Source organism: Macrobrachium nipponense, chromosome 10 (assembly GCF_015104395.2).
Source record: "Macrobrachium nipponense isolate FS-2020 chromosome 10, ASM1510439v2, whole genome shotgun sequence".
Lineage (NCBI taxonomy): Eukaryota > Metazoa > Arthropoda > Malacostraca > Decapoda > Palaemonidae > Macrobrachium > Macrobrachium nipponense.
Window position 1 is genome coordinate 29581029 of NC_087204.1, and position 25363 is coordinate 29606391.

At 43.4% G+C, this 25363-nt stretch overlaps 2 protein-coding genes across 2 annotated transcripts in view; one reads left to right on the forward strand and one right to left on the reverse strand.

Annotated features, from left to right (window-relative positions):
• Nucleotides 1-25363, reverse strand: part of LOC135223531 (sodium/hydrogen exchanger 7-like) — a 155793-nt gene that overhangs the window by 37913 nt on the left and 92517 nt on the right.
• The window catches only part of LOC135223530 (sodium/hydrogen exchanger 6-like), a 68217-nt gene continuing 44345 nt past the window's right edge, over nt 1492-25363 (forward strand). Inside the window, 3 exon segments of the mRNA XM_064262007.1 lie at nt 1492-1751; nt 13746-13785; nt 13787-13878. Of these exon segments, the coding sequence (XP_064118077.1) occupies nt 1505-1751; nt 13746-13785; nt 13787-13878 (379 nt within the window). The 5' untranslated portion in view covers nt 1492-1504.

Here is a 25363-nt window from a genome sequence, read left to right on the forward strand (position 1 = left end):
ACAAATTTCTTTTCTCCCGCATGTCATTTGCTACTTTATTTTAATTCATCATACAAATAAGAAATAGGAAATTAACGTGCTTATCACAGACAAATAAGTAATTCACAGGCTTGCAGCATGTTGGTTCTAAAATCAATTACTGTAGGTTACATAACTACGTTCCAAACTACTCCAAACAAAACTGATATTCCCACTATATGAAAAAAAAAGTTAATATTCCCACCGCGCACTTGAATATCGTAGCCTAGCCAGGTTGGCCTAAAGTACAGTAAGATGTAAGAGCTTCTCAAAGCTCTTCATTTGTTTAAAATTAAGACGCGTGGCTAAAAAACAAATTAGTACTGTCAAATAGTAATACTAGACTCAGTTTTGTATAACTAGTCACGTGATATTTTTGTTTCCGTTCTGTTGGCAGATACGATAGTCTTGTCATACTGCCTTATCAAATAGGCTGATGACTCATCATCATCCTCAAATGTCACTGTAACTATTAGATCTGATTCAGCTCATGGAAAATGAAACGCTTATCACAGTTTTGAGTACTTGGCGAAATACGAAATTCGTAGAAATTAAATTTTATGGCTACGACATGATACAACAAAATAATTTAACAAATAGACGAATAAAGTGAGAGGCACTGAGAGCTAATTGCCCTTAATGAAAGTATGGGAAAGAATACTTACATTCAAGAGTTAGAACATATTGTTGTCGTGCCAGTTTAAGTAGACATTTAATACTAAGAGGAAAGCAATGCTCAGATGGATAGCAGAATCTTCCAAATGCTGATGAAAGTTCAACATTTTAGAAACGTTATACTTACTGTTATGTGAGATTACATGTATGTATAGCTAAAATGTTCATCTAGAGTTACATTTAGTCGAAGATACTGGCCATTTGTTACTTATAGTATCGGGCTTATTCAATCAGTATTTTGCTTTTGCTGGTGCATGATTATGCAAACACCAAGCTTCGCATTGCGCATACACGTATATACTATCAATTCAAATGCAAAGTCGAGGATATATTAATTTCTGATATTGTGGCAAATAGACGCTCTAGTTAAAAGCAATCTCTCATACTTCGAGATAAGAAATCCCCAAAAATCTGAAATGTTATCAGGTGAAAACCCCAAAGCCACGAAATAATGATACGTTTATCAGCAACAGCAAGTAGTTTATCCTCCACTCCCCCTTATCTCGTGACGATGACAGTTGTCTTCAAGACGTTTATTGCCCGGAGAAGAAAGAAGAATCGAAACCTCTAGAGATCCACCATGCATAATGTAAGTGTTTATAAGAATGGGTATGATTATTGAAAATAATATAAAACGTCGTAAGATCTTATGTTGATAACATGCATTTTGTTTAGATTTAACTTTAAAGAAAAATGACCACATAGAAACCTTGGCAACACCAACGGAAGAGGATCGCGGTTGTCAGTTGTTTTAATTTTCTATGAATTTCCTCGGGGTTTATTGATTTCGTTCAGATGTAAACATTTCACGATGGCAGGTGAACGTAATGTTGGTGTTCTGGCAATTTCTCTAACATCTTTGTTACATTACGCGAGTGCCAAGGCCTCTTTGGGCACAGACATTGCGCTAGATGAAAAGTATTGGGTGACGCACCGAATTGACAGCCTTAATATTTTGTTATACACATTTTTACTCATATTAACTGTGGTGACAATATGGATCTTCAAGTATCGGCGAGCAAGATATCTCCACGAAACAGGATTGGCTGTGATATACGGTAATTAACATTGTTTGTTGTTCGTGTTTAACTGCAGTGATCCACCCGAATGTTATTTTTTTTATTTAACGGCATTATTCGGTGATATGTCTTTGTATTCAAAAGCTGACATTGTCCTTGTCTTTCCTAGCTATCTTTCCTAGTAAGGTAGTTAGTTATCTCTCAGGTTACTTTAACTGTCATGTGACAGCGTCAGGTTTAATATTCGGGAAGCCGAAATGAACGACTTGAAGGGTTTGCTCTTGACTGTTCACTTTTCCAAATGCTTACGTGACAGTCCTTCAAATTCTGCAAAAGCAGGATAACTTGCATACTATAAATACTAATAGCCTAAATAGTAAGCCTTGAGATATATGGGTAATCCTGCTAGACACTTCCTACCTACCACCGAATTTATCAGAAATAAAATTGTCAAACGGGTTAAAAAATTTAAGGGTAGATCTTAGAACTATCCGCGGCGACCTAGACTATGGCAGTTGCAGTTTTTCTATGCAGTTTTACCTCCTGAACAAGAATTTAAAGTAATATTGCATAAATTTTCCATTGTTAGGTAGGTATCCTATTGTTTTGAAGGGTTTCCAATCTGAGTTCATGGACTAGGCTAGGGCATACATTAAGATGCAGGTTTGCTGGGCGGTCCTCTACCAAGAAAAGTACAGTATACATACCGGTCTATAGAGAGCATAGTCGAATAAAATATTACCTCAAAATCTAGGTTCGAGCCTAGTTTTTTATTTTTTTTTATTTTGACATTTCAATTCTGTTAGAAATGCTTGATTAGGTAACTGTTACTCCTCCAGTCAAACAATAATGGTGCCTACAGTGGGAAACTTTTGTTTGTATGTAGGAAAGCAAAAATGAACTTAATTTAACTGAGTGGTAAAGTATTGCATGGTCTCCTGGCAACCACCTGTATGGTAGCGCGACCACTTTCCAAGAAAATAACTTTAGCACTTCCAGTAACCTAAGTTAGACGTCAGTCACTAGCCAACATCCATGGAAGCAACACCTCAAGACCTCTACTTTCCTTGTGAAGGAAGTGTTTTCTCCCAAGTAAGAAATTAAGGCCATAATTTCTGATTAAAACAGAGGTTAATGAAAGTCTAGCCATGCGCAGTGCTAACTTACCGCCATAACACTTGAAATTTTTACTTAAAACACCTAACATATAGAAGATTGACACCATCTCGATGTTTGCGAAGTCACTTGTGTGAACAAACCTCTTGTACCCATAGACGCTGGTACACTTTCCTCACAACAATCTTAAACGACGATGGTGTTCACGCTTGTGACCAGGGAAACCTGGAGATTGTTTGGGAAGAAGAAGAGTGCACAAGATAACATTTAAACAATTAGTTAAACACCAGAATAAGGTTATGAATTGCATAAATTTATTACGTATTCAGGATAATTCATTTGAAAATATTCATTTTTGTAAAAGTAACCAGATTCCTGACACAAACTTCAACGATTTTGCTGTGAACATTATCTACAATGTGTTGTTCACGCTTTCTTGTTTTTTTATCACTGTTGCCAATTGGTATGTGTTTACCCTCCAAACTTGGGATAAGACTTATATGAAACCAAGGAAATAATTGGATTTAGCATATGTATTTGTAATATATATATATACATAAATATTAGAGCAATTTTATCATTATTGCATTACTGTAACATCTAGAATTCATGGAAACCGTTTGTAAAGGCATCGGGGCATGTATCAATTTCACACAAACATTAAAGGTTACATTTGTTCCAGCCGTACAATTATTAAAAATGTAAAAAAAAAATTATTTCAGCCATACAGTTATTAAAAATTTTTTTTAAAAGTCAAAATAGTAATATAGACTTAAATAAACGAAAAGCACTAGCAAAGTAGTACAAATTTTATATCATAAGTAAACCGTCTGCTCGTGGATTCTGGCTGCCAGATGTACAACAAGGCTGAAAAATTATTCCCACCATGGCTTTGCTGTAAACAAACTCTCATGTATTTAAAGTGGAATTTGGAGTGAATTAAGAATGAAATGTGTATAATTACAGTCAAATGAGCACTTTGGAGTTTCAGTTGTGATGGCAGTAAGGATAAAACCACCGATTACAAGGTAAAAATGCATTTCAGTTCAAAACATGACCCCAGGAATAAGGCAACAAAATGTTGTTTTATTGTGCTGATTACAACTACAATCTTGTGTAATATCAATAAATGTTACATTTACAGGGAGTCCCCGGGTTACAACGTTCCGAGGTTACAACGCTTTTCAATTATATTTATCAGAAATTATTTCCAGGTTTACGACTCATGTTCTAGGGTTACGACGCTTACAACGCTGATCTCGCAGAAGAAATATGACTCCAAAAATGCAAATTAATCAATATTTTGTTCATGCCACTTACCTGACAGATATATATATAGCTGTATTTTCTGACGTCCGACAGAAATTTCAAAACTCTCGCGGCACACGCAGTGGGCGGCCAGGTGGTAGTACCCATTCCCGCCGCTGGGAGGCGGATATCAGGAACCATTCCCATTTTCTATTCATATTTTTTTCTGTCGCCGGTCGGGTAAACAACTGTTTAGAGACCTCTGCTCAGGATTTTTTTGGAATTTGACCCGCTTTTAAGTATCTGATTGATTTTTTTGGTATTGAATTGGATTGTTGAATTGGCATGCGCGATAGTGGACCGTTTTTTTATTTTGGATTGACTTTTCTATATAAGATATGTCTGGATCAAGTGCTGTGAGTTTCAGTGTGTGTGTGAGGGCTGATTGTAAGGTGAGGCTACCGAAAGCATCGGTAGACCCCCACACAGTATGTATGAGTTGTAGGGGGCTTAATTGTTTGATTGATAATCGGTGCAATGAATGTGAGAAATTGACCGATGATGATTGGAGAGTATATGAGTCCTATCGCCTTAAATTGGAGGGCGCTAGGATCAGGAGGTCTTCCTCCAGGAGTGGTTCTACCAAAGGTAAGGCTAACATCTCTCCTACATTAACACCTGTAGTGTTTACAACCCTAAACCTGTGTTGCCTTCGGGCTCTGATTCTGTGTCGGGAGAAGCGAATGCTCTCTCTCTGATTTTGGAGTCTCTTCGCACTCTGGAGACCAAAGTGAAAGCCTTAGAAACTGGCTCGGTGCAAGTGTGTGATCGTGCCCCCGAGTGTTGTGGAGGGGGCGTCAGATCGGCCCCATAATGCCTCTAGGCCTAGACCTCTATCAGACCTCCCAAGACCCAGGGAGTAGGTATGTCGAAAGCCGCAAGAGGGTTACGGGGGCTTCCCACCGATCTGGCGTCCCTTCGGCAAGGCCTTGTAGCAAAGTCCCAGGCTGCCAAAGGAGGGCGCGCACGAGCGCGCGTCCTGAAAGAGTGCTTTTCGTCCTCCGAAGGCGTTCCTCCCCGCGCAAGGGGTAAGGAGCGCTCGGAGAGACTCTCGTCCCTTGAAAAGGACGTTTCGTGCGGAGGACGCTTCACGTCCTCTTTCGCCACTTTCGTCGGACGCTTTTTTTTTTTTTTTCCGCCTCAGAAAAGAGGTAGATCTCCTCCGATGAGGACGCTGGGTTGCGTGCACAGGCGCGTATACCTGAGAAGCAGGTAGCTGTACCTGTGAGAAGGAAGGAGGCGTCCCCTCGCCCCTCGTCTTCTCACAGGATCAGTCCTGCTTCCTCTGTTCATTCTTCCCCGACGAAGAACATTCTTTTGTCCCTTCAGGACCAGCTATCCTCGCTTATGGCTCAGAGGACTCGCCCAGCAGCAGTCGAGCCTAAGCGGAGGAAGGACCTTAGACTGACCTGTCAAGAGGACTAAGCAGTCTCCTTCTCCTTCACCTACTTCGTCTCGTTCGCCGATCGCTTCTCCTTCGGCGATTCGCCGATCTCGTTCGTCCTCTAAAAGGACGTTACGTCAGACGCTTTTGAGGAGGACGCTCTGTACGGACGTTTCGACAGGACGCTCGTCAGGACGCTAGGCAGGACGCTTGGCAGGACGTTCGGCAGGACGTTTCGGCAGGGACGTTCGGCAGGACGCTCGTCAGGACGCTTGTCAGGACGCTCGTCAGGACGCTCGTCAGGACGCTTGGCAGGACGCTAGGCAGGACGTTCGTCAGGACGCTCGCCAGGACGCCTAGACAGGACGCTCGCAGGACGCTCGCCAGGACGCTCGGCAGGACGCTTGGCAGGAAGCTCGCCAGGACGTTCAGGGCGCTTTTCAAGACGTTTTTGGGGATTCTGACCAAGAAGTCGTACCCCCAGACGCTAGTTTACGCGCACAGGCACGTATTCCAGCGAAAAGGTCTTCCCTTTCGTTTGAGAAACGTAAGGACGCTTCTCTGCAAGTGAGACTGCCGCGGATGGCGCTAAGGACGCTCGTCCCTCGTCAGGACGCTCTACCTTCATCGAGTAGTAAGCGTCATAGAGAAGGACAGCCGAAAAAATAAGGCTGCCTCTAGCAAGGATAGGGGTCCTTTGATCAAGCCAAGACCCGACATTAGGACGCCCTCTCCGGACAGACGGTCTCCTCTTCCTGTTTTAGAGAAGAAGGAGAGCTAAGTAGTTCGGCTGAATCAGTTGAAGAGGAACCTTCTGCGGCCCCGTCAATCTCGGACTATAAAGTCCTCGTGCGACTCTTGCGTTCTCTTTGAAGACAAGTTTCAGCCCGCAGCTCCCAAGTCTCCTCCTTCGCAGTTTTCTTCATCTAAAACTGGAAAACCCCGGAGTTTGTAGAGATGAAAACTTCTTTCTCCACGAAACGTGCCTTTAAGAAACTCCAAGATTGGATGGTACGAAGGAGAGATCAAGGCAAGACGACCCTTCGCCTTGCCTCCAGCTAGACTTAGCTGAAAAGGGGGGGGCATTTGGTATAGAACCAAAGATGAAGTAGGAGTTCGTATCCCTTCTTCGGCTCAAGGAGATTTCTCCAGCCTAGTGGATTTGCAGAGGAGGTCGCTTTACCCTCTGCTACAAAGTAACCTGGACCTCTTCGGAGACTGACCCTCCATGCATTTGAAGGTCTGCTCAGGACGCTGAAGTGTTCAACTTCCTTGACTGGTGTTTGGGAGTTCTGGATCTGCAAGCGAGAAGCCCAGAATCTCTCAGTCTGGGGGAGCTGTCCAGCGTGTTAGCATGTATGGACAAGCCGTCAGGGATGGTTGCGGAGGAGATCGTATCTCATTTTTGGAACGGCTTTTATTAATAAAGAGAGCTTTGCTGTGCAACTTCACAGCTCGTTCGGTGACTCCAGCTCAGAAAGCGGATTTGCTGTTTTTCGCCTCTTTCGAACCATCTCTTCCCCCAGACTTTAGTAAAGGACCTGACGAACAGTTTGCAAGAGAAGGCAACTCAGACCTTTTGGCCCAGTCTACAAGACGGTCAGCCGTACCTTCAACCTCTTCAGCTGCGGTTCGAACCGCCGAAGAAAGTTAAGCCCTTTCGTGGGGCTCCCCCCTCGAGAGCTCCCCCCTCGAGAGCAGCTCCTCGAGGGAGAGGGTTTTCACGAGGAAGAGCTTCCTTTAAGCCAAAGCCTTCCAAGTGAGAAGCATGTCCTTCAGACACCAGTCGGAGCCAGACTGAAGTTTTTGCGGGAGCGAGGAGAGGAGAGACACGGACTCTTGGTCCCTCAAGATCGTGGAGCAGGGTACAAGATCCCCTTTTTAGATCTTCCTCCTCTTTCTACGACTCCCAGAGACCTTTCTCCATCCTATCAGGGAGAAAAGAAGAAAGTATTGTTCGATCTCCTTCAGCAGATGATCGACAAAAGAGCGGTGGAACAAGTCGCGGACCTGGGGTCTCCAGGTTTTTACAACAGAATCTTCCTAGTAACCGAAGCAGTCGTCAGGTGGCGTCCAGTTCTAGATGTAAGCAGGCTCAATCTTTTCGTGGAAAGACCAAATTCACGATGGAGACGCCTCATTCTGTTCTGGGAGCCTTGAGACCGGGCGACTGGATGGTGTCCTTAGACTTGCAGGACGCGTACTTTCACATCCCGATCCACCCTCTTTCAAGAAAGTATCTAAGGTTTGTCTTAGACAAAAAAGTATGGCAGTTCAGAGCTATGTGTTTCGGACTGACCACGGCTCCGATGGTGTTCACAGTAGTAATGAAGAACGTAGCGAGGTGGCTACACTCTTCGGGAATAAGAGTTTCCCTGTACCTCGACGACTGGCTGATCAGAGCGTCGTCGAGAGAGAAGTGTCTGAAGGACTTGCAGTTCACTTTGGCCCTAGCGAAGTCCCTGGGACTTCTGGTCAACCTCGAAAAGTCGCATCTGACCCCAACACAGTCCATCGTGTATCTGGGGATTCAGATGGATTCAGTGGCTTTTCGAGCGTTTCCGTCCCAGGAACTTCAGCGGCTAGGTTGGCCTTAGAAAAGATCTCAGCCTTTCTAAGGAAGAGACTTGCTCGGCGAGGGAATGGATGAGTCTGCTGGGGACCATTTCCTCGCTAGAAAGGTTTGTTTCCTTGGGAAGACTGCACATCAGGCCTCTCCAATTTTTCCTTGCGGACGAGTGGAAGGCCAAGGACGATCTCAATGCCATATTGAGAATATCGCTTCCGATCAAGAACCATCTAAGATGGTGGTTGGACCCTCAGAAGCTTCAGGAGGGCGTGTCCCTAAGTCTTCTGAGCCCCGACCTAGTGTTTTCAGACGCTTCCATCACGGGATGGGGAGCAACACTAGGAGGGAAGGAAGTGTCAGGCTCCTGGAGAGGGGAACAGGTAGCCTGGCATATAAATGTCAAAGAACTGGCAGCAGTATTTCTGTCCCTGCAGTTCTTCGAAAGGAGTTTGGAGAACAAGATTGTTCAGATAAACTCGGACAATACCACAGCACTTGCTTATTTAAAAAACCAGGGAGGAACACACTCCAGAACGTTGTTTTTCCCTAGCGAGAGAGATTCTGCTGTGGGCAAAGAGAAGAAATGTGACTATCCTGACGAGATTCATTGCAGGAGTGCAAAACGTCAGGGCAGACCTTCTCAGTCGTTGGGAACAAGTCCTACCGACAGAATGGACCTTGAACGAAGACGTTTGTCGAGACCTGTGGACGTTGTGGGGACGTCCACTGTCGACTTATTCGCGACGTCAAGGACCAAGAGACGTCCTCTTTACTGCTCCCGGTCCTGGATCCAGAAGCAATCGCGGTAGACGCTTTGCTTTGGAATTGGACGGGCCTAGACTTGTACGCCTTCCCACCATTCAAGATTCTGGGGGAAGTCATGAGGAAGTTTGCGGCCTCGGAAGGGACGAGGTTAACCCTGATCGCTCCGATGTGGCCAGCGAGAGAATGGTTCACAGAGGTCATGTCTTTCCTTGTAGACTTTCCAAGGACATTACCCTGGAGGAAAGATCTACTCAAACAGCCTCACTTCGAAAGGTTTCACCAAAACCTCTCCGCTCTGGGTCTGACTGCGTTCAGACTATCGAAAAGTTGGCCAGAGCGAGAGGTTTTTTCGAAAGCAGCTGCGAGAGCAATCGCACATGCGAGACGTGCTTCCACAAGAGCTGTTTACCAATCGAAGTGGGCTTCCTTCAGGGCATGGTGTAAAAAGGAAGGAGTTTCCTCTTCCTCGACCTCTGTGAACCCCAATAGCTGATTTTCTGCTCTTTCTCAGGAATGTGCAGAAATTAGCGGTCCCTACCATCAAGGGATATAAAAGCATGTTGTCAGCGGTTTTTAGGCACAGAGGCCTCGACCTGTCTGACAACAAGGACATTCATGACCTTTTAAGTCTTTCGAGACCTCGAAGGTTCCTCAAATGAGACCTCCATCATGGAACCTGGACGTAGTCCTTAAATTCCTTATGTCAAGCCCTTTCGAACCGCTTCAGGCAGCGTCTCTTCGAAATCTGACAAGGAAGGCTCTTTTCCTAACTTCTCTTGCGACGGCTAAGAGAGTTAGTGAAATTCAAGCGTTTAGCAAGTTAATGGGTTTCAAAGGGGACAATGCTGTCTGCTCGTTGAACCCAACTTTCTTGGCGAAGAATGAAAATCCTTCGAACCCTTGGCCGAAGACTTTCGAGATCAAGGGTATGTCAAGTCTGGTGGGCCAAGAACCAGAGAGAGTCCTGTGCCCGGTCAGGGCTCTCAAGTTCTACGTGCATAGAACGAAAGAGGTAAGAGGTCCCTCAGGTAATCTCTGGTGCTCTGTGAAGAGACCAGAGTTACCTTTATCGAAGAATGCTGTTGCTTTCTTTCTAAGGGACATCATTCGGGAGGCTCATTCATCTTTCCAGAAGACTGATTTGAGCCTCTTCCGAGTAAAAGCGCACGAAGTTCGAGCTGTCGCTACCTCTCTTGCCTTCCAAAAGAACATGTCAATCAAGGACATCCTTGATTGCACCTTTTGGAGGAGTAACTCTGTCTTCGCCTCACATTACCTAAGGGATGTGAGAACGATTCATGACGATTGTAATGCACTGGGGCCATACGTTTCTGCGGACACAGTATTGGGGTCCGGAAGTAGCTCTTTCCCTATCCCTTAGTTAGGATTAAGTTAGGTTGTTGTGTTTTTAGGTTGTGGTGAGTCTTATGTGAAGATCTCCCATCCTTTAGTTAGTTTTAAGGGGTTTTTTGTGAATAGTTGGTCAGGTGGTGGTCAGTTGCTTCGTTGCCCTCGTTTGTATGGCCTCGATGGTCTTGTCACGTTGAGGTCTTGCACCCGTTGACAGATCATCCAGAGCGCACCAGCACTACAGGTCTCCACCTGGCTGGCAACTCTGTTTTAAGCAATAGCAGCCTTACGTGACAGTAATCACATAGTCTACTTTGCAAACAGGTGAGGAACCAAGATGTATATCATCTACTTAATTTAAGTTTCCTAAAAAATCCTATTCTGTCTCTTCCCACCATCCGAAGGTGGGATTCAGCTATATATATATCTGTCAGGTAAGTGGCATGAACAAAATGTTATTGTTATTATACAATTAAGTTTGTTCATACTTACCTGGCAGATATATATAATTAAAGTGCCCGCCCTCCTCCCCTCAGGAGACAGAGGCATTAATAAAAAATATGAATAGAAAATGGGAATGGTTCCTGATATCCGCCTCCCAGCGGCGGGAATGGGTACTACCACCTGGCCGCCCACTGCGTGTGCCGCGAGTTTTGAAATTTCTGTCGGACGTCAGAAAATACAGCTATATATATATCTGCCAGGTAAGTATGAACAAACTTAATTGTATAATAACAATAACATTTGAAGGTTTTTTTTGATGAAAAATACAATAAGAATGCAGTTTACATAGTTTTTAATGTACCCAGAGCATTAAAAGTAAGGTTTTCTTAGGATTTTTGACGATGTTCCGGCTTAAGACGATTTTCGGCTTACAACGGGTCTCAAGAACGGAACCCCGTCGTAACCTGGGGACTGCCTGTATATGCAAATATTGTTCAAATGAGCACTGGGAAGGCTGGGAAGGATGTGGTCCTGATTGTGGAACCAAATTGGGCAAACTGCCGACACACACCTTATTGGATTTAAAAACTACCTTGAACACATGTTATGAAGACTTCACAGGGTTTATTTTACTTCACATATATAATTTCGTTGACAAAACTCCAATCTTTTGAATGGTATGCTTAAATATCAATTGTATTGTTGTTTCACCAATTGAATATTGAGTGAAAAAGTGGTCTTTCTTCGGATCAATTGTCACACAGTGGTATTTTACCTAGTAGTATTCTGGATTCTCCCTGACCTAGGGCAGCAGAAATTACCGTGTTAAGTAACTTTACCAAACCTATATTGTTAGGCCAAACCTGACTAGAGACTTTACCCTCCCCTGGAACTTCCCTCCCCCGTGCCTGACCTGGTTTGTGGTGGTATAATTTTAATTTTTAGATTGAAATACAGGAAGGTGTCCTAGCCTAACCCAGCCTGCCCTAAAGTGCTGGTTCTACCAGACTATCTTGGCCCTCCACGGATCCTGACCTAAAGTATCATATCTCATAGAAAAACAGGATATTAGCTTCCAATACCTGGTTTATCCCATTGGTCTTCCGCATTGCTAGACGCAAGGAGATGGGTGGCCCTAGCCTCCCCCCAAACGTTACACCTTACGACCATCACCCTAAGAAAATATGGTTTATTACTGTGGTCACCTTTCTTTTTGAGACCAAGGGAGATGGGTTGTTTGGTTGTTTGTAATGGATAAAGTAAACATTTTCAACAAAAACAGTTAACTTGTTAAAGTCACTACGAAACTGAAAACCAGATTTATTTTCACTTTAAAAATAACTTGAATAGTAATCATTTCTAGAACATGCACACGTCCTAATACAGTATGATATTCTTACCTGATTAATGTTGGTACTTAGGACACTTCACTGATTCTGAATGTGACATGCTGTTGAAAATGTAATTGTTAATGTAAGTTTAAGAGGCTCTGTAACTTACTGTCAAAAATCCACAATTTTTCCCTGACTTATGTTGTGTTTTGTATGCAAACTGTTAGTTTCTAGAATGTAAACTTGTTTCATTCAGTATAGAGTTTGCAGTAGGTTCATGGGATTGTTGAATCCTAGAGTGTATACAAGAGTGGCAGTCAGGAATTTTTAAACTGCATTACTATATGTGTTGCTTCATGGATTATCAGTTTGTGACTTTAACCTGGTAAGAACTGAAAAATTCTCACAAATAGTGGATATTGAATGTGCCATTTATTCATGGGATCACTAAATCCCTATATGTAGCATACTTGATAATTGTAGAAGTACATATTCAGATTCTGCTGTCAACAGTCTGTAGAAAGGGATTGCCATGATGGACCAAGGTAAGTTGTCTTTATTAAAAGCTCACAGCCAATTAGTGAATCCTTTGACCGATAACATTTTATGCTAAAATCTGACAAGAATTTGAACTCTTCCCCTTATTTGTGTTTTTGAGTTTTTTAGTATTTACTACTTTTCAGTTTTTTTTTCTATGTGAAATAAAACTGTCTGGTTTATTCTGTTGATTAACATGTTATACTTGCATACTTACTGGTAAGTAGTAATGACTTACTGCATGTAATGGCTCTTTGCAGCTGTGTTGTCTCATTTGAATGATTAGAAGCACTTGCTATGTGAAAATACTCTTATGCCATAGAATGGTTTAGGAAATGTTGAAAATAAGTAAGTTTTTTCTGTGAATATGACCAGTGTGAATGTCTTAACTGAGAAATGAGAATAGTGGTAATTGTATTCTGACTAGAGTGATTTTAGATAATTTCCTCATTAATGTAGAATTTTTTTTTTATGGTTTAGTTTCAGAACTCCACTGTGATTAGTTACAGAGATGAGGTGGGCAATTTTAGAAGAGTATCTGTTTAAATAATGTGAGATGTAAGCTTCTTATGAAAAATTCCAGTTTCAAGGGCATTAAATTTTATCAGATGATTCTGCAAATATGTAAGCCATCTACTTTTTAATGTGTGATACACATAGGCTCATTATGTAAGTAATTCTTATGTAATGAAAATGTATTTTGAACAGGTGTTGTTCTGTTTAATGGTGACTCAAGATTTGCGTATTTTGTGCATAATTTCAAGGAACCTTTTCATTACAGTGTTGACAGAGGAATAATTTGGTGACTCAGTCAGTGAAATAGGTTATACAGGAAAGTGTGGGTTTCATTGATAGATGTGAGTGCTTTGTGTTGAAGGTCAAAGGTTATCCCAGTAGGTGGATAACATGAGTGGGGTGCCTTGCTTGAGGCATCCCAGTAGTGGGTATCACTTGTGGGGTTCCTTGACTGGCACACTGTAGACGGGCCTAAATTGGTTTTCTCCACCTGTGTGAATCCAGCTTCTTGGAGTTTTAATTTGGTCCAGTTTTCAACCTTCATACAAGAACAAAACCTTTGGGGAAGCCCTGAGAAGCTAATCTTTACTGATACTGTACCATCATAGCTATTTTAAGCAGTTTTTGAATTGGAAATAGTTACTGGTTTTAATAATAATGCTGTGTCCATTAGTTATATATTATTGTTACTACTTCATTCATTTTATTTCCAGGCTTGATTGTCGGTGCGATATTAAGATACAGTGGTGATAGACATCACTAAGTACATGGTTGTTGTGCCTGAAAATGACTCCAAGTACACCGACAATGTTCCCCCAGATACCTTATGGCTCAGATATGCTGGAGGTAAGAGGAGCTTATGGTTAAGGTGGGCCTTTTTTCAATTTGTGAATTATTATTGTAAAGTGCAGTAATATCCATTATTACAGGTTGGCCATCACTAATCCAGCAGTTGTTAATCTGGTTCGATCACTAATGCAGTACTAATTTCTTCTAGTGCAATGTCAAATTTTCCAGGTCACCACACCAACTTGTAACTATGTACTGTTTGTTGATGCTACTTGTCTGCATACATACCTGTTCCCTACACACACAGTTGCATTTATCTTTTGGGTTGTAAAACATTACTAAATGCAGTAAAAATATAAATTACGTATACTATAGCATAAAATAGAAATAAGAAAATCATAAGCATAACAACAGAACAAAAGCTGTAGCAAGTTCTCTGATGCCAAAGATTGAGTTTGTCCATCCTAATGTTAAGACCGAAGGTTTGTTAGTTATGAAAAATACAAATTAGTTACAAATTTTGTATATTCACATGATAGCGTTTTACCTTTTGGTTTTGGAAAAAAAAATTAGAAAATACAGTAAAAATATAAAAGAATAATGTAAAGTATGAATAAAAACATCAAGTGTAATAACAACCGAAAACAAGTTGTAGCATGTTCTCTGATGCCAGTGAATGAGTTTGTGTATGTACGCAGGCACATGATTGCGGTTATCCTTTGGTTGTAAAAATAAAAAATGAGAAAATATAGTATGAAAATAAATGAGAATAATATAAAATGTAAATAAAAATTTCATACATTCAACTTACCTGTCAGATATATACATAGCTATCAACTCCGTCGTCCCTCCCCGCAGAAATTCAATTTCGCGGCACTCGCTACAGGTAGGTCAGGTGATCTACCGCCCTGCTCTGGGTAGCAGGACTAGGAACTATTCCCGTTTTCTAATCAGATTCTCTCTGTCGCCGGTAGTATCAACATTGTTGTTACTTCCTCCTGACTGGAATTCTTTTTTCACAACGCTTTTGATCATCTTTCGACTGATTTTTTTTTTTGGGGGATGGACGTACTTGGATCGTTGTTTGGCATTCGCTATCGTGGACTGGTTTTTGGACTTCGCTTTGGATTTTCGTGAATATGTCTGATTCTAGTGTTAGCTTCAGAGTGTGTGTGAATGAGGGCTGTAAGGTGAGGATTCCGAAAGCTTCGGTAGATCCTCACACTACATGTAGTGGTTGTAGAAAGGTTGAATGCTCAATTGAGAAAACGTGTAACGAGTGTGAGAGATTGAGTGAGCAAGAATGGAAGAATCTGACTTCTTACTTGAAGAAGTTAGAGAAGGATAGAGAGAGGAAGGCGGCTTACAAAAGCCGGAAAATGTCTAGTAGTTCTGTAGCTTCTTCTTCTTCTCGTAATTATGACCATTCTGTTTCAGCCCGTTCACAAGTTTATCCCTCTGATTCCGCCTCAGAAATAGCGGAAACTCAGAGCTTCCCTTCAAAAATGCAAGAGAAAATGGAAGCATTAGAATGGTAAGAGAATTGGAATGTGGTTTCTCGAGTGATGTTAGTGTCCCCAGTGTAGTGGAGGGGGCGTCTGGTCGTCCCTGCGACGCTCCCAGGCCTAGACCTCTTCCAAGCTCCCTGGCCCAGAGGAGAAGGAAAGTCGAAAGCCTTACGGGGGTCGTGGGGAATCCCCAACGATCAGGCGTCCCTTCGGCAGAATCGTATACATCTCAGTCTGCCAGGGACAGCTATAGAAAAAGCGTCCTTCGTGAGTGCTTTTCATCTTCTAGTTCGCCTTCTCCGAGAAGAGGATGGAAGGAATCGAAGCTTTCACGTCCGCTAAAAAGGAACTGGAAGGAACCTGAGCTTAATTCTAGCCCCGAGCGCTTCTCTGAAGAGGAGGCGCCTTCGGTAATCAAGGAAAAGACTCTCGAGCGCCTTCCAGATCTCCTTCTCCTGATTCGAATGAGCCTTCGACCAGGAGAATATTGATGAATGTACAGGAGCAAATAGCATCTTTGGTAGGAGTACTTTCTAAGGAGCCTACTCGTAAAAAGGATGACAGGCTTCCTATTAAGAGATCCAAATACCGATCTCCTGTCGGGCGCTCGAACCCTCCAGGGGAGTTGTCGCACAAGCGGCCATCTCTGGGGGGAGCGGTGCGTTAGGCAGGCGAGATGTGGGAAAGGAAGTAACTCCTACCAAGCGTCAGGCGCCAACTAGGAGCCAGGCGCCAAGTAGGCGCCAAGAGCCAGACTTTACTGTAGATCGTTCTAGGCCCAGATCTTCATCCAAGCAACAAGAGCCTATTGGAGAAGAGAGGACTCCTGATAGGAGTATAGCGCCCGCCAAGCGCAATATATTGCTATTGCTTTCGAAAGGCGCATTCCATGAGCGATACTCCTACCAAGCATCAGGAGTATTCGGAACTAGATGCGCCTTCCGTAGGTAGGAGTATTCGGGAAGAGATACTCCTGCCAAGCGCCTTGATTACTCTGGCCTCGATACTCCTCCCAGGCGCCAGGAGTATTCTGGACTTTTTACTCCTACCAGGCGCCAGGAGTATTCGAAGCGCGATGCGCCTACCAAGCGCCAGGAGTATTCTGAGCTTAATACTCCTAACAAGCGCCAGGAGTATTTGGAGCGAGATTGCGCCTTTTCCAGACGGCTGGAGTATTCGAAGAGTGTAACGACTGTCAGCGCCAGGAGTATTCCAAACAGGTTACTTCTACCAGGCCTCAGGAGTATTCTCAGCGAGATACTCCTGCTAAACGCCAGGCGCATTCTCCTCGTGAAGAGCTTGACATCCGACAGGAGTCTAACAGGCGTAGAGCAGTGACACGTGACTCTCCTAATGATAAACGTAAGGAGAGAGTTACTCCTAGCCCATCTCCTTATAGAAGTGCTTCTTCTTCGGAAAGGAAGAAATCGAGAGAGGAGACAGAGGAGGGAAGGGAGCCTTCTCCTTCCGATCCTATTAATTTAGATGACGTCCTCGGAGGTTACGAAGCTACTAACAGAGAAGGGCTCTCGAATTACAAAGTTCTTTTCTGCTCTTCTCTTAGAAGAATATGGAGATGCATTAACTCCAGCCGCTCCTCCTTCTCCTCGCTCTCTATTTTCAAGTACGAAGGCACACAAGTCTTCGTCTTTCCTGAAAATGAAGCCGGCCATATCCATGAAAAGGGCCTTACAATCGCTGGACTCCTGGATCAAGACTAAGAAGGAGTTAGGAAGGACGATCTTTTGCATGCCTCCCGCTAAACTAAGGGGCAGGAGAGGCATATGGTTAAGAAACGGGAGAAAACATGGGATTGTCTCTGCCTGTTTCAGCTGAATCGGACTTCTCCAGTCTCGTGGACTCGTCGAGGAGACATGCCTTGAATTCAGCAAAAGCAACATGGGGTCTTTCGGAAATAGACCATCTCCTCAAGGGACTTTTTCACACCTTAGAAGTATTTAACTTCCTAGATTGGTCCCTTGGGGTCATTGCTAAGAAGTCCCATGAAAAAGAACAACTAGCCCTGAAACTTTGCATAGCATCCTTACATGCATAGATAAGGCGGTTCAAGATGGATCGGTCGGAAGTGTGCTCCCTCTTTGGTGCGGGAATACTAAAGAAGAGAGCGGTTCATAGTGCCTTTCTCACTAAGGCCGTCTCTCCTTCACAGAGATCCGCCTTGCTGTATGCGCCTCTCTCTGAGCATATTTCCTTCGCAGTTGGTGAGAGACATTGCCCATTCGCTAACTGAGAAGCCACTCAGGATCTTTTGAGGCAATCCTCAAGAAGAATAGACCTGTGGCTAGTGAGGAAAAGAAAGCATCTAAGCCACTCAACAACAACAGCCCTTTCGAGGAGGCGCTCAGGCTAGATCCATCGTCAGAAGGAAATCAACTGAAAAAAGGGGAAGATCTGCCTTCCGTCCCTTTAAGAAGGGAAAATGAGAAATCTTTCCTCCAGACACCTGTAGGAGCCAGGTTACAATTCTTTGCGGGAGCATGGGAAGACATAGGATCCGATCCTTGGTCAATGTCAGTAATCAAGAAGGGTTTATTATATCCCATTCAAGGACAGACCCCCCTTGACAACGTCACCGAGGGAACTGTCAGCCAGATACAAGACCCTGTTCTGATGGATAATCTTCGGCAGATGGTGGAGCAGATGTGGGACAAAAGAGCAATAGAGCTGGTACTGGATCAAAGCTCCCCGGGGTTTTACAATCGCTTGTTTCTCGTAGCGAAAGCCTCGGGGGGATGGAGACCAGTACTGGATGTAAGTTCGCTGAACAAATTCGTACAACAACAGAAGTTCAGCATGGAAACGTCTGCCTCAGTACTTGCAGCTCTCCGTCAAGGAGATTGGATGGCGTCTCTAGATCTTCAAGACGCATATTTCCACGTCCCGATTCACCATTCGTCGAGGAAGTACCTTCGTTTCATGTTCGAGGAAGGATCTATCAGTTCAGGGCCCTGTGTTTCGGCCTTTCTACGGCTCCCCAAGTCTTCACAGACTTAATGAAAAATGTGTCAAAACACCTTCACATGAAAGGGATAAACGTCTCCCTATACCTGGACGACTGGCTCATCAGGGCCAGGTCTCAAAAGCAGTGTCTGGAGGACCTGTCAACAATCCTGGATTTGACGAAGACATTAGGATTAATCGTGAACCTCGAGAAATCCCAGATGGTCCCCAGCCAGAACGTCGTCTATCTGGGGATTCAGATGGATTCTCAGGGTTTTCGAGTATTTCCTTCTCAAGAGAGAGTAAGGAAAGGCTGTGCCACAGTATTGAACTTCTTAGAGAAAGAGTGTACTTCAGCGAGGGAATGGTTGAGCCTTCTGGGGACCCTTTCCTCGCTCGAACAGTTCTTTCCTCTAGGAAGACTGCATCTCCGCCTCCGCTTCAGTACTTCCTGAGAAGCAGTTGGAGTTGGAAGACAGGACAGCTCTCGGGACACGTTCCGATCTCATTAGAAGTAAAAACCACAGTTAAGGTGGTGGTTGACCCCTTGGAAGAAAACAGAGGAGTATCCTTAGAAGTTCGGAACCCAAACCTGACATTGTTCTCAGACGCATCGGAGACAGGTTGGTGCGACTCTAGGGTCCGAAGAAGTGTCAGGCACCTGGTCGGAAGAGCAGGTGTCATGGCACATAAATTGCAAGGAGCTCTTTGCGATTCACCTCGCGTTAAGGAGCTTCGAGCAGATAGTCAGAGACAAAGTAATTCAGATAAACTCCGACAATACGACCGCTCTGGCTTATGTCAAGAAGCAAGGAGGAACTCACTCTTTCGCCCTATACGAACTGGCAAGAGATCTGCTGATGTGGGCAAATCAAAGGAATGTGGTCCTTCTAACGAGATTTGTGCAAGGGGAGAGGAACGTGAGAGGCGGACAGACTGAGCAGGAGGTTCCAGGTCCTTCCTACAGAATGGACCCTCCACTCGGAAGTCTGTCAGACCCTTTGGTATCTTTGGGGGAAACCAAACAGATAGATCTATTCGCCACGTTTCTCTCCAAAAGGATAGACACATTTTGCGCCCTGGTAGAGGATCCAAGGGCCTATGCTATAGACGCCTTTCTCCTGGACTGGTCAGGCTAGAGTGTACGCTTTTCCCCCATTCAAGATTCTGGGGGAAGGGGAAGTGGTCAGAAAGTTTTGTGGCCTCGAAGGGAACCAGAATGACTCTGATAGCCCCATATTGGCCATCCCGAATTTGGTTCACGGAGTGATGGAGTGGACAGTGGACTTCCCCAGATCTCTTCCAAACAGGATAGATCTGCTCAAACAACCCCACTTCGAAGAAGGTACCATCAAAATCTTATCCCGCTCTTGCTCTGACTGCCTTTCGGACTATCGAAAGATTGGTCAGAGCGAGAGGGTTTTCTCGCAAGGCAGCAAGCGCAATTGCTAGAGCCCGCAGATCATCTACTAGGCGAGTGTACCAATCGAAGTGGGAAGTTTTCAGAAACTGGTGCAGGTCGAAGAAGCTGTCCTCTTCCAATACCTCTGTAACCGAAATTGCGGATTTCCTTCTTTTCCTGAGGGAAAAGTCACATCTCTCTGTACCAACAATTAAAGGATACAGAAGTATGCTTTCGTCAGTCTTTAGAAACAGAGGCTTAGACTTGACGAATAATAAAGATTTGCACGGACCTCATCCGCTCTTTTGAAACGTCCAAGTCAGTAGAGCCTAGGATTCCGAGCTGGAACTTAGATGTGGTTCTAAAATTTCTATCCTCGGAAAAGTTCGAACCACCTCATACGGCTTCATTCCGTGATATCACTAGAAAGTGTATATTTCTTCTATCTCTGGCTACGGCTAAAAGGGTCAGCGAGTTGCACGCCCTTGAGTCACGAGTTGGTTTCAAAGAAGATTCTGCGATTTGTTCATTCCAGACTCTTTTTCTTGCCAAAAACGAGAATCCTTCGAATCCCTGGCCTAGGAGTTTCGAGGTAAAAGGACTTACTAGCCTAGTAGGCAGAGAAATAGAAAGATCACTTTGTCCAGTTAGAGCACTGAAATTCTATCTGGACAGAAAGAAGCGGTTGGGAGGCTCACAACATGGTCTTTGGTGCTCGGTAAAAGACCCCAAGAGACCTATGTCTAAAAATGCTTTGGCCTTCTTTGTTAGAAGTGTAATTACCGAGGCTCATAAGAACTGCCCAGATGACTCTTTTAATCTATTAAGAGTAAGAGCTCATGAGGTAAGGGCAATCGCGACATCAATTGCGTTCAGAGAAATATGTCACTGAAAAATATTTTGGACACAACCTATTGGAGATGCAACTCAGTATTTGCATCTCATTATTTAAAAGATGTGCGAGGGTAGTACGTATGAGAAATGTTCTTTTTCTTTAGGTCCGGTTTTGTGTCAGCACAGACGGTTTCTGGGTAAAGGAGAGAGCACCGATCCTTAAATTGTGTACGTAACCCTCTTGTCGGATGTCTCGTGTTTCCTGTGGCATGGGAGTGTCAGATGTCGCACTAGCGGCCTTCACTTCGCTTCATTTGGAAATCGAGGGACAGCTGACTATTAGAGGGGTACAAAATTTTTTATTTTTGTATGTATGAGTTTCGAGTTTGTGGTTGTTTGCTAAGAGTTTGGGGATGACTCTTGGCAATCTTAGAACTAACAAGGTTAGGATCGGGTGATCGGGATCGGTTGTGTGCTCCTTAAAGAAGGCGTGTTGTCATATAAGCGGATTAGCACCCCTTGACAAACGCCAGTTAGGCTCTGCCGAGTAAGTGGATAAGACCCCATCGACAGACCGGCAAGAACTCTTGGCCACAGATCACTATCTCGCTAAGGCTCTTGAGATGAAGCAGACTCCTGGGCAGTAGCCACGAAGTCTTCCATCTAATAAGGTAGGAACTAAGGTTTATTTATACCTACAACATATGTTGTTTACCTGTCTAGTCAGTTAGTTAGCTGTCTCTTGCCCTCCACCAAAGGGTGTCAATCAGCTATGTATATATCTGACAGGTAAGTTGAATGTATGAAAATGATATTGTTATGATACAATAAAGTTTCATACATACTTACCTGGCAGATATATACAATTGAAGACCCACCCAGCCTCCCCGCAGGAGACAGGTGGAAGAGAGAATCTGATTAGAAAACGGGAATAGTTCCTAGTCCTGCTACCCAGAGCAGGGCGGTAGATCACCTGACCTACCTGTAGCGAGTGCCGCGAAATTTGAATTTCTGTCGGGGACGACGGAGTCGATAGCTATGTATATATCTGCCAGGTAAGTATGTATGAAACTTTATTGTATCATAACAATATCATGTCATAAGCATAACAGCACAAGCCAAAACAAACTGTTGCAAGTTCTTCAATGCTAGTGAATGAGTTTGTGCGTTCTTATATACCTACGCAAATGATTTGGTTTATGTTTTGTATTGTAAAAATAATACATGGTAAAATGCAGTAAGAGCATAGATGAGAATGGCGTTACACATACTAAATGTTTAAAAATCATAAGCGTGACACACAAACCAACACAAGCTGCAGCAAGTTCTCTGACGCCAGTGCTTGAACTTGTGCATTCATATGCACCCTGAGTAAGCTCCTGGTTGCAGTCATCTTTTGGGTCACAAAAGTGAAAAATGAGAAAATAACATAAAAATTTAAATGAGAATAGGATTAAATTTATAGATAATATATATATATATATTATATATATAATATATATATATATTATATTAATTATATATATATTATAATATATATATATATATAGATTATATATATATAATATATATATAGATATATATATATATATATATTATATAGATATATATATATATATAGATATATAATATAAAAAAAAATCCAAGATGAAGAAATTTGAAATCTTGACAGCCCTTCACCTAACATATAAATGTGCTTAGATGTAAATTCAGCTTCATCTTGGAAGCGGCAGTGATGAAATTTCTTGTAAGTCAGCAGAATTACCTGTACCATTTATTTTGGCTGTGCTTCATTAAAATTTTACTTTATTTTTAAATTTTTTTTCTTCTTATTAACTAACTTATACTGATTTACAGGGTAGTATACTATTTTAAATGTAGGATGAGATGGTTAAATTTAGGGTTAAGTATATTCTAACCTAACCTCTTTAAAAAATAACTATCCAAGGAAGATTGCTTCTGCCTACTTTTGACAATGTTCCTGAAACGACTCAGGCAAACATCATCGAACTGTGCAAGCATACGACCTGTGTAAGCCTTTTCGGGGTGTCTCTTTTCTACGAATGATTGCACCTTATGAAAAGCAGCTAGAGCATCCTTAATTTCTGCCGTTGTCATAGAGTCGTCGTCCTCCTCCTCGCCGCTGCTAGAGAACTCCTCTTGAATGATGATATGTTGCATGGCCTCCAACTCCTTCAGGTCATCCGTTGTAAGCTCCTCTTGGTGCTCCTCGAGAAGGTCATTGATGTCGTCCTCGTCGATGACCAGCCCCATGGACTTGCCGAGTGCAACGATCTCATCAAGATCTGGTTGTGAAACTGTTTCAGGATTGTCAACTGTTCCTGAATCTGCAGCACCAGCTTCGCCCACGTCAAATCCCTTGAAGTCTCGGGCGGATACGTCATCAGGCCAGAGTTTCCTCTGTGAAGAATTCAAGGTTCGCCTCGAAACCTCCTGCCAAGCTTGGTCGATGAGTCGAATGCATGTTACGATGTCGAAATGCTCTTTCCAAAATTCACGCAAGGTGAGGTTTGTGGTATCGGTGATATCGAAACATCTCTTGAAAAGATGTTTCGTATACAGCTTCTTGAAGTTCGATATCACTTGCTGGTCCATGGGCTGGAGGAGAGGGGTGGTGTTAGGCAGAAGATAAAGAACCTTGATGAAGGAATACTCCGCTAGGATATCTTCCTTGAGGCCAGGAGGGTGGGGAGGGCAATTGTCCAACACCAGCAGACATTTCAGAGGAAGGCGCTTCTCTTCCAAGAATTTCTTCACTGTCAGGCTGAAACACAGATTTACCCACTCGGTGAACAAAAGCCTTGTTACCCAGGCTTTCGCATTAGCCCTCCACATCACTGGAAGCTTCTCCTTAAGCATTTTGTGGGCCTTGAAGGCTCGAGGAGTCTCGGAATAATAGACAAGTAGGGGCTTTCACCGTTGCCAATCCCCACTGGCGTTGGAACAAAGCGCGAGCGTAAGCCTGTCTTTCATAGGCTTATGCTCGGGTAGCTTCTTCTCTTCCTGCGTGATGTACGTCCGATGAGGCATTTTTTTCCAAAAAAGGCCAGTCTCATCACAGTTGAAGACTTGCTGAGAACTGTAGCCTTCGTTGATATCTCGTTGAACGTCTTTTTAAAGGCTTCAGCCGCTTTCGTGTCCGAGCTGGCCGCCTCCCCATGCCGCACCACCGAATGGATGCCAGTCCGTTTACGGAATTTCTCGAACCACCCACGCAAAGCCTTGAAGTCTGGGGTTGGCGTCGATGTCCCTTCTCCATCGTCTTCCGCCTGGGCAATCAAATTGACGAAAATAGCGCTGGCCTTGTGGAAGATTGCCGTCTCCGTTATCATATCACCAGCAATTTCTTTGTCTTTTATCCAGACAAGAAGAAGCCTTTCCATTTCATCATGCACGTGGGTCCTCTTGCTGGACAAAATAGTGACGCCCTTGGAAGGTGTAGCTGCTTTGATGACATCCTTCTGCTTAAGGATGGTGCCTATTGTTGACGGATTTCGGCCGTATTCCTTGCCGATCACACTCATCGCATACCAGCTTCATACTTCTTGATAATCTCCATCTTCGTCTCCAAAGAGAGCATCCTCTTCTTTCCATGAATTTCAAGTTTCATTGGACCCATGACTACGTATATACTGTACATAATTATGTTATGTAGTACGTATACGTATGTAGTAAAGTTCTCAAACAACACGATAAAGTATACTACAACGAAATCACTAACGAATTTACGTTAATAAACGAAATCGTTAGAACAAACGAATACCGCATGCTTACGATACCGATGATGCCGTGCAGTGGCCGAAGAAGCACGCCGCTACGTAGATGCATCATGGGAGGGATGCTGACCAATAGGAGAGAAGGATCTCATGGTGGTGACTAGCATCAGGAACCAATGGGAGAGCGGGAGGATGGTGGCGAGTCTACTCAGTTGCCGGCGCGCGAGTTTCAAAATTGTTATCGGTGCTCTGGGCGAATCTCGGACTTTACAGCAACAACCTTTCGTATCTTGAGCAATTTTCGTATGTAGAGCCATAAAATTTTTCGCATTTGCTTTCGTATCTGAGTTTTTCGTAAGTTGAGCCTTTCGTATCTCGAGGTACCACTGTACCATTGATGTATTTTATTATTACTTCTTAATGTTGCTGAGTTCCACATACGAGGTCTTGCTAGTATTTGCAGAATAGAGATAGTGCAGCCACTCTGCAATGGAATGATGGAATGAAAGAGGATATAAAGACAAAATGAGGACAGTCACCATTTAAATGAGTCACCTTTCATTATAATTTTGTAATGTGAGTTACCAAATTGCAGCTAGAAAGATCCTGCTAGCTCAGTCTGTAATTAGATGTGTGCCTTAATATTTAATATGCTGCTACTTTTAAAACATAAAGCCATTTATGTTTTATAGAATCATCATGTATGGATAGCTATAAGTAATTGTATAGCTTAAATGGGGAAAATGCAAGCTATCTTTAGTTAAATCTGTTTTGTATGGACCCAGCTTCTTTAGAAATTTGTGAATGCCAGTCCCAGGTATCAAAAGACATCCGCTGGATGTCTTACTGGATGTGTAGTGGAGGGGGTGGTTATCCGTCAAATCGACGCTCCTAGACGAAGGTCCCTGTCCTGTTCTCCCACACTGGGGAGAAGACATACTGAAAGTCCAAGGGAGGTCAGTGGGGTTTGCCCAGAGGTATTCGCCCCCCTGCCCCCTTGAGCCTGTTGCATGTTCCCAGTCTTTGACAGAGCACCATTGGAAAGGTGTTTCTTGAAGTGCACATCGTCTTCCATCGGATTTGGAAGTAGATAGTCCAAG